A 10,485-nucleotide genomic window follows, 5' to 3' on the forward strand; every position below is an offset into this window, starting at 1 on the left:
CAGTACTTTTAATTTATTTTGATCACCTACAACATTCTTAATGATCCCCGCAATTGATAATAACGCATTTACAAAAATACATGTTGCTCGAAATGAAGGCGGAATAAATGATGGTACTAACCTATTGTCAACATATCTGCAAAAGTCTGGATGAACAATTTTAATTTCCTCAACAGCTAAAGGTTTTGGAAATACGAATGGTTTTCTGTGAATGTAAAAGAATCTAGAATTTTAATAAAATGATAATTTTCAATTGCAGATTCTCTTGAGAATATCAACAACGTTTCCTGAACATTAATTATCCAGTTCCTTTTTTTCGCTACTTAACCTCTATCCTGGTCATCCATCAAGGCTCATGTTACTGGGAAGAATAATGTGAAACCGAAATCATTGTTTAGGAATTAAACGGCTTCAACATAATTTAACAAATAATTTTACTGTAATTCTGATGTCCAATGCAAAGCAGATGCTTTCTATCAAATTGTGAATGAGGGAATTACATCCGTTTTCCCTATTAAGACAGTCCGGTTACATGTCACCGACAAACCGTGGATGACTGATAGAGTGAAATCCCTCATTGCACAAAGACAGAAAGCTTTTGCTGCTGGAGACAATACTGCTAGGGTTAAACTCAGAAATAAGGTCATTCGTGACATAAAAAAGGCTAAAAACAACTACAATGCAAAGAAAGTCAAGAAACTCAAAATGTCTGACCCGAGAGGGTGGCACAGGGAGGTTAGAAACCTGGCTAATATGAAGAAAGCTGATCCAACCATTCATGTTTCTGGTGTTGATACAACAAACCTTGCTGGTGTGGCAAATGCTATCAACACACACCTTGCTAGTTTTCCTAATTCTCAGGAACCTCTTGACATGAGCGAGCTCCCTTCATATCTTCCAAGCCCTGAGCCACCTCCCCGGGTACAGACATGGGAGATATATGATGATTTGAGCAAACTCTCGGCATCAAAAGCAGGGGGGCCAGATAATATTCCTCCGAAGCTATTAAAAGAGTTTGCTTATGAGTTAAGTAGGCCTGTGACGAATATTATCAATGCCTCACTGAGTCAGAGTAAGGTTCCTACCCAATGGAAAGAGGCCAATATCATCCCCATCCCAAAACAAACTCCTCCCTCCATCGACAAATTGCGCCCAGTGTCTCTGACGTCATGTTTGGCCAAAGTCGCAGAGGGCAGGGTTTGTAAGTGGATTACAGATCAAATTCAACCTAACATTGACAGTAGGCAGTATGGTAATCAAAAGGTGTCTCAACCACCCACTGTTTAGTTGATGCCTACCATCATATGATATCTGGTGCTGAAAAACAGGGGAATATCAGTACCCTAGTGCTTACTGATTTCTCCAAGGCCTTTGATCTGATAAATCATAAGATTGTTGTTATCAAATTACTGAAATTAGGTGCTCCTCCCATTTTGGTTCAATGGGTGGTTGATTTTCTTACAAATAGAAAACAAAGAGTCAAGTACAAAGATACATATTCAGACTGGGTCTTGCTTAATGGTGGTGTCCCTCAAGGCACCGTCGTTGGCCCTCTCTCCTTCCTCGGCATGATCAATGACGCCTTGGATGTTCCAAACCACAAAGTGTGGAAGTATGTCGATGATCTTACTATTGGTGAGAACAGGGCCTATGGTGAAGCCAGCACCGTGCAAGACAGTCTGGATTCTCTGAGTACTTGGGCTGATGAAAACAAATTGAGGCTGAACCCAGCTAAGTGTCAGGCTTTACAAGTGTATTTTGGCAAGAGGGAAGTTCCTGAGGTTGACCTGCATATTTCAAATCACCAACTTGCAGTTGTTGATAAAGTTAAATTACTTGGTGCCATGATCCAAAATGACTTAAAATGGGATAGCCAAGTCGATAGCATGTGCACTAAAGCAAACCGCAAAATGTTTATGATGCGCAAATTAAAAGAAGCAGGGTTCAGCCCCAGTGAGCTACTCACAGTATATAAGGGATACATGAGACCAGTATTGGAATATGCTGCCCCTCTTTGGCATGCTGGCCTTACTCAAAGTCAAGTGAACCAGGTGGAGAACATCCAGAAACGTGTTTGTAAGCACATCCAAGGCAGGGAGTACATATCTTACTCCAAATCTCTAGCAGATCTTGAGCTGGATCCACTCCGCAACCGGAGGGAAAAAATATGCAGAGATTTTGCCACAAAGACAACTACCTCTGAGAGGTTCTCCACCTGGTTCCCGCCGGCTGAGTATAGGTCTGTCATGACCCTTAGAAACATGAGAAAATACAAGAACTTCAAGTGCAAAACAAAAAGATTCCAGGATAGCCCCATGCCATACATGGCTGACCTTTTAAACAAATAATTTGGTGTTTTTGAGTGCAATTGTATTATTGTATTTTTTCAACTCATTTTGCTGCCAGGTTTTTGAATATTATCTTGTCCTTGAATATTATCTTGTGTTAATTTGGTTGACCCCTGTTATCAGGTATTCAAACTTTTTAGCAGCTGGTCTGCTCAGTGCAATTTTGTCTGTGATAGCTATTTCATTTTCATTTTTATCTATTTTTTTTTTCCAAATATTTAAATCCAATTTATTTTCTTGCAAGCAGCTGGTCTGCTCATTATGTATCCCCTTCCAAATTTTGCCCCCTTTAAAACAACTGGTCTGTTCTGTGTAATCCCCCATGGTCTCAATTTTTTGTTTGGTATTATTAATTACATGTATTTCTGATGTGCAATATTTGATGGTTTTTTTTTATATATTTAAATGTTTCTCGTGTGCAATTATTCTAAATGTAATTTGATGTTTTTACAATTTCTAAATGTGTCTTTAAAATGTTATTTGATGTTTTTATACTATTTAAATCAAATTGTAAAATCCATGTAATTCAGCCATTTGGCTGCAATGTGTTTTAATAAATATACTATACTATATACTATTACTGTGATTTATTCAAGTGCTCTTTAGCGTCCTCTTTTTAGATTTTTTAGGATATACGTAGTTTAATAGATATCTTTCAGAAAAGCTTATTTCCAAACTTTCAGTTGATTTAGATATTTGTTTTTCGAAGTACGTATAATTATATGTACCGCAGCGCCACATACTTTGATCAGCTCGTAATCGACAGGAATTATTAGGCATTTACCACTACGCTGAAAAGTAGACCCACGCTAAGAGTGGTATAGTTGATCTGCCTGCTATATTTTGCGTGTTAAAGAAAGTAGACAAAGTATAGGACTTCAATTAATAATGTGTACTACTTCTGGAGAGATGTCACAAGACAATTCTCCAAATAAAATATATTGATATTAATCCGCGATGTTATAAGGTCCGCTGATTACGAGCTGATCAAACTATAAGTCATTGTGTTTTTATCAGCTATTATCAGCCAGAAAATACCAATATGACGATGTCTTTGTCAAACGACCCAATCTGCAAGATGATTTATGCAAACAAACATTTCTGATGGCATCGAGGGTCACAATCATGTGGATCACGAAGTGTCATTTTACTTTTAAGTCTCAGCAATTTAGGGATAATTTGGCACACAATTTGTGACTTGCCACAATTTAGCACAATCGGGCAGTTTATTACATTACCTTTCTTTAGTTTTTCCATTGTTTCCCTTGGGCAAGGTACCATTCGTCAATGCAGCATAAATATACCGATACGCCCAATCATTCTCTGGAAAAAATACGTATCTTATCTTTGGATTCCATGGAGGCGCCGAGAAGCGTTTACTGCCCGTGATGGCATTGGAGAGAGTTACCATTCCGAAGCAATAAAATGAAATTTTATTACCTACATCATTTTCGTATCCGGCTGTGATAGCCTCATTAGTTCTGCAAATTAAGTTCACGAAATGGAAATTATTATGAGTCGAATATGTGTGGGATATACGTGGAATAGGGAATGCGCTTTTTTAAGCGTTCGAAATAACCCTTATCGCAGTGCAATTTACACCGTCAGATGACATTGCACCAATACTTTAAAAATGGGGTGCAAAAGTGCACCTTAAGGTAAAAAACAACAATTCTAAGACTGCTTTCGTGTTATATAAGCCTACGGCCGTGTGTCCTGAACTCGCCATCCTTAGTGTTACATGACAAATATTATGAATTTTTACACCAATCGAGTTTCTAATTAAGTTATCTCGACAATCATCAACCCTAAACTAGCAAAACCGTGCGCGTATTGGGGGGGGGGGGCTTTGGGGGCGCCAGCCCCCCGGGGTAAAAGCAGGGGGCGGCGAAAATGAAGGGGCGGCGGAAGAAGAAGGGGCGGCAAAAACAGGGGCGGCAAAAACGAAGGAGGTGGTAAAATTAGTAAATAAAAGAGAGCGGAAAAATTTGATAAAGCATAAAAAATGTTGAAAAAATGGTACTATACATCAAAATGTGCTGCTTTTAGGGCGCTAGCGCCTGAAACCCTTTTTTGATAAAGATTGGGTCACTTAATGCATTGCTTATTATCAACTTACAGTAATAAACTGGAAGTAAACAACATTCATTTGGTTAGAGGATATGGAGCTCCAACTGTCTTTGGAAGAAACCAAAATCACAGCTGTTTGGTAATCTCGGAATATAGGGTGTCCCAAAATATGTTAGATTTTTTTACAATTCAACATATTTTGAACTGTAACATTTGCCCCTAACCCATACAGAAAATCTATACTTTGACTATGATAGGATAAGTAATTAAAATTTTACAGTAACTTTTAGATTTTGAACACATCTGCATTACTTACTACAGTGTTTAATATGACAACGGGTAGTTTTATATGGAAAAGTTTGTATTTTCTATAAATGATTAAAAACAATTAGTAGAATTGTTTAGCTGTAAGGTCATGAGTCTTTTATATGCTAAATAGAGTCCAAATCCAATTTACAGCCTTTACAAAACAGATTATGCACTAAAAATATCAATCCCATAGAGTTTATGTGTACCACATCCCCCACCTAGTACCTCCACATCCCCCACCTCCGCCACCCTGCCCATTCTATGAAGCACAGTGTCAGTATTAAAAAAGCTAAAGTATTTTTTACAGGGTTGAAAGTGCATTTTATTTAGCAATAAGATGAGACCACAAGCTTGACAATAACTTCTTGTTTGGCAGAGATATCATTATTTAATTTGAGTCGACTTTGGCAAAATGTAACGTCGCCACCTTTTTTGGGTGGCGAGTTCAAGACACACGACCCTACTATATTTGTGGGGAAATCTATACATCCTTCTTCTTCTTCTTTCTTCTGGCAACAAAATGATTCTCCTATATGTTACACCCTACAATTACGTCATTACAAGTTATTGTCCAAGCTTTTTATTCTGCTTTATACCAAGATATCTCGGTGTTTGATTTCAACAAGAGGCTTCATATTCATATTCAATTTATTTCCATCAAACCCACACACATAATAACACCAACAACAAGTGAAATCAAGTATTTTAGATTGTCTACTTCAATCTGCATTCACAACTTACTATAATGCATGTATGCAGTATGCCTAGATGCTTATTGTGAACCTGATTTCCTTGGTGAGCTCCCACCAAATAAAAGGGCATTGCACTCACTGTTCATTTTTAGGGCAAGTACGTGAAAGTAAGTACACATACATCATTGCCAGTTTATAAATAGAGCCGAATCTCTACAAGGCAAAGTTACAAAATTTAAATGGTAAAAATGTGTGTTGGCTTTGGGTATGAGAGTATTGTATTTCTGTAATCACTTTGCTGTTACAACTTGGCCATTGTGATCTAAAACAGCAGGACCAATGAGATGGTCAATAAGATGGCTTATCGCCCCTGTTAAATACATTACACGCAACAGGCACAAAGCTCCCCAAGGAACCGTAGGGAATTCAGTTGCAATTTTTTTTAAGTCGACTTTGTGTGCACACATAAAGCACATTAGTGGCACTTCCCTGGTATAATGTACATGTATTTGTACTGCTCAGAGAATGGCTAGTCCGTAAATATCGAATATTTCCATTTCGCTGAGCCGTGTGGAGTATCGTTTTTTTTTAAACCAAGCGGTATTTTGCGAAATGCGTCAAAGCGTAACTAATTGCGTTGATTATGGAACAAAATGCGTAAAAGTGTACAAAAACCCGTCAAAGCATAACGAAATGCGTCAAATCGTAACGAATCGCGTCAAAAATGCGTCATTGCGTCGTAAATTGCGTTAAAGCGTAACTAAATTGCGCCATTGCGTCTTGAAATGCGTAAATTGCGCAACGAATTGCGTCGATCGCACAACGAAATGCGTAAAGGAAAAGCGATGATAGAGGTTTAAAATTGGGGTACTAACGAGTAAAAGAGTTTGTTGTGTTTTGATTCTCTTCTTTATTATCTTTTAGTATTGATTATGTTAATCATCGCCAACTTCGCCCATTTCGGACTCCTCGACGTTATCATCTTAGTCGTACTGGAACAGCCCGTCAAATTTAGACCGATGTTTGGCCATCGTTCTCTTCACGGCTTTGTCCACGACGACCCCTTTCTCCATTTTCTCCTCGAGATCATCCGTGATCTCCGTATAAACGTCTTCGTCATAGAGACGCGTAAAACATCGTTACTTATCTTGGCATAAAAATTGTTGATCTCCATTAGAAATTAATAAATAGAGTAACAAACAACAATCAAACTGCCTCCATGTATTTGAGCATTTAAGAAATGTTTAAAAAAAACAGGACTTCTCAAAGAATTACTAGAGTTCATCTAAGTCTACAGGAGGACTTATGAAAACACTTTATTTCAGATAGCACCACATGAAGAAATATAGAGGTGTAAGATCAGGAGATCTTGGGGCCATTCCACTGAGCTTGGTGCTTAAAAACATTCACACGATTGTCAAACAATTCTGCAAGGTATTCTGTACTGTAAAGAGAGTGGTGGAACGGCTCACAAACATGAGTCCATATTAATGGTCACAATAGTGTTTCATGTGTTCTACAGGTCTTACACTAACCCCCTGACTAGAATTTAGCTTGTCCTCAATGTTATTTTATATAAAATTAAAAAAGGAAAGTACCAGTCTTTTGGCAACGTGCTGTAGTGGGTGATGCCCTCTTAGATTGTGAAAAGTGACATTCAGCTAGGCGAGGGCGCTCTGCACTGGAGGATAGCACATGAATGCACAATTGTGCACATGGTGTTTCTTTGCAGTAATATGCTTCCCCTGACATACAGGGCACAATATAAGTTCACGTGTACAATTGTACACAGTATGTACGAAGGGTTATTGATATACAGGTCTTCTTTAATTTGAAGCTATCATGAGAATTCAAAGAGACGACAGTTTCCACGGAAACGGTCTTTTTTTTGTGCATTTTACTATAGCATATTTACTTTAAAATGAGCATTAACGGCCGTTGTCACGGAAACTGCATTCTCTATGAGTTCTCAAAATAGCTTAAAATTAAAGAAGCCTTCTTTATCAATAAGGTTAAGTGTAATTCAAACCTTTGAAGATCAAGAAATTGCTGAAAATGGTTCATTTTAGGCTTACTAAAAACCATAGGTCACAGAAAAATGTTATGTTTACTTTTTGGATCCAAACGTCCATCTTAGTAAATTGATACACTTTCCGAGATGCATATGCCTTTTATTTTTTAATATTCCCATAGAAAAATTACATTTTTTTGGTCAAAACTGAACAAAAACCACCAAAATATGACATTTTGCCCATAAATTATTAATTAAGGGATGATTTTTGTAAATTTTCTACTCCATTTATTTTGAAGGAAAAAGCTAGTTAAACAAGTAGCGTGACTGTTGCCATGGGAACGGAATAGAACGCGCGGATTACCAACTTGACAACATGGCAGAAAAGATTCTCCAGACTCTTCTGAACATTTTGATATAGGATTTGTCCATTTGAAACATCTGCCCTTTGAAATCGTTAAATAGAGCACTTTGGGCTGCATGGCCCCTTTACTGCTAGGGAATGCGACAAAGAGGGAATTATAGTAAGCGTCCGTTCGGCTGCGATGGAAATGCCTAATATTATATTTATTCCAAAGACATCCAACAGCAAACATTATGCAAAGATAATCAAAACGAGAAAGAATGGTGGGAATCTTAAGGGTCCGGAGCCTTTTGCTGTAAGAAGGCCTAGACTGCCACTGACCAGGAAAACATTGGTGTAACTTCTCTCTGGACCTCTTCCAGCTTATTTTTGTGACCCTCTCTGTTAGGGACCAAACTGGAGCACATTACTCCAGGATAGGTCTCATCAAAGCAAAGAAAAGCTTCTTCGTGGTATCCGGATCATTGGATCCAACCGTTCTTTGGATGAAGCCAAGCAAACGTTGGGCCATACTATAGTGATAGTGTCAACATGGGGACCCCACTCAAGATTTGAAGACAAGACAACGACGAGGTGCTAGTGCGTAGAAGCGGTTTCACGAGGGATATTACCCATGTGATATCTAACAGAAAGAGGACGACGGGATCTGTTAATGTGCATAATTACCACACATTCGACTTTTGGGTGGCAACGGCCAAAAATAGATTTTTCTTATAAGTTGAGTGGTAAGAGGCCTTTGTCCCATATAAACACTGGTGGTTTTATTTTGACCATTTATATCTTGTTGCCATAGTAACGGACATTTTTTCCATTATTAGCCAATTTAACCAATTGTCACACTTTCGAGCAGTAAAATATCCTTTTATTAGAGTAACTGTAACCTCACACATAAAATTTCTCAATATTTTCTTATAATTTTTCCGATATAGATGGAAGGCTTAGTAGCAAATACATTGCATAACAAATAAGAATGGGGTCAGAATTGGGTTATACTATTTATTTTAAATAGGGGTGTTTTTGATAATTTTGAATATTCCCATTTAGGCCTAACTTCTGGGCTTCATAACCCGATTTGTAACGCTTCATTTGATTTGTCATTTTAGGGTTGACTTGATGGGACATTGTTACATTGAAAATGGAAGAAATTAGTGTGGAGAAAATCATGTGGTAAACGGGGTGTTGCCAGAAAATGTTGCATACTTTCCATTTTGTAAATGGATTTATGTGCATAATAAAGCTGGTTCTCGCATAGAATACTTGTATAAAATTGTACTATTATCGTGTACAATAGTTAAGTGTAGTTTGTATAATGTATTTATATAAAAAAAATAGCAGAGTTGCCATTCCGCATGTAAGTGTTGCCATTTTTTGGCAAAAAATGAACTACATCTGTAAAAAGTTAAACGCATGCTTGCAACACTGCATGATGGTGTTCATGATGAACTAATAATAAACCATACTTTGATATTGACTTGTCATGAATAGCTGCATACAACTAAAATTGACATTATTATAATAATATTTGGATTGTATTTACAATATCTACAGTTGAAAGTTCTATATTCAGTTTCTCATAGGCTTAATCCCCCTTGAAATATGTGTACAAATTCCGGCCTTCTTTGCTCGTTTTGAGGCCTTTTGGGCACCTTTTGAGATATTTTATGACAACCCTGAGTCGATTGCAAATTGATGAAAGTTTAACATGTGTTTCAATGTATGGGTAGCCTGAAGTTCCACCTCGTTTTCCAGGTACGAGGCACTAAACAGCGCCATCACTGTTTTTGATATGCTCTCAAGACTATTTCGCAGACCTATTTTCTCGATAATTATAAAAATGCGACTTTTTTGGCGACTCAAATTCATGCATAGGCTTTACACTTTACTTGAGATATAATTCGCTACTCTCTCTGATTATTTGTTTAAAGGGCAGCCCAAATACCTCAAAAAGTTTTTGTATTTTACCGGAACTCATTAGGGTCACACAAATGGCGCATTGATTTAGTGGTGTGCTCCCTTCAAGTGTAGGCTACCAAATGTTCATAAAATCAACTTTTGTTATAATGTTCCTGAAATATAAAATGTTTTGAGTAAAACACTCAAGGTTTGAGTGCTCTGTGACATTAATGCCCTATTAAATTTATATGGTGAATTCTGAAAATGTGCACATTTTCAATATTTTGACCATTTATTTAGATTTGCATTAAATACCAATTCTCTACCTTTAGTTTTTGACCGTTTATCTACTAAAAACCACTTTAACCCTATAGCTAGAACTACGAAAAACAACACCCTCTCCTAACATTTTTTATCCGTCATAAAAAACACATGTGCCTGCGCCCAAACGACCTAAGTTAGTCGTAGATCCATCCTTTGCGCTCATTTTAGTGATAAAATGTTTACCCCAACATCTTACCTGGGTAGAACCGACCGTCAAATATGACTATAGAGGGGGTTGGTGAGGCACCCTTTGGTTTGTACAGTAAAATCAATGATTTTCATTTCGCTCTTAAATTATTCCAAGAGCTACTGACTTTTTACTTGTTAGTTATAGGTTGAAATAGTATGTCTTTTCCTTTTATATTGAGGAGAATATTCACTGAAAATTGCATTTTTGAAGCATTTTTAGCCCAAAATCAATTTTGCCTATATACTTTTGTACATGGGCAGAATTTCCCAAATTTTCATGGGCAC

General features: G+C 37.4%; 1 protein-coding gene across 1 annotated transcript; it reads left to right on the forward strand.

Moving 5' to 3' along the window:
* The first annotated feature begins 552 nt into the window (after positions 1–552).
* On the forward strand, positions 553–1,287 carry LOC140160090 (uncharacterized). Its single transcript, XM_072183363.1, has one exon. The coding sequence runs from the start codon at positions 553–555 to the stop codon at positions 1,285–1,287; it is 735 nt and encodes a 244-aa protein (XP_072039464.1).
* Positions 1,288–10,485: the final 9,198 nt, after the last annotated feature.

This window comes from Amphiura filiformis, chromosome 9 (assembly GCF_039555335.1).
Source record: "Amphiura filiformis chromosome 9, Afil_fr2py, whole genome shotgun sequence".
NCBI lineage: Eukaryota > Metazoa > Echinodermata > Ophiuroidea > Amphilepidida > Amphiuridae > Amphiura > Amphiura filiformis.

Excerpts from the sequence above, each read along its gene's own strand:
- LOC140160090 (XM_072183363.1), top strand. The coding sequence starts at position 553 with ATGACTGATAGAGTGAAATCCCTCATTGCACAAAGACAGAAAGCTTTT.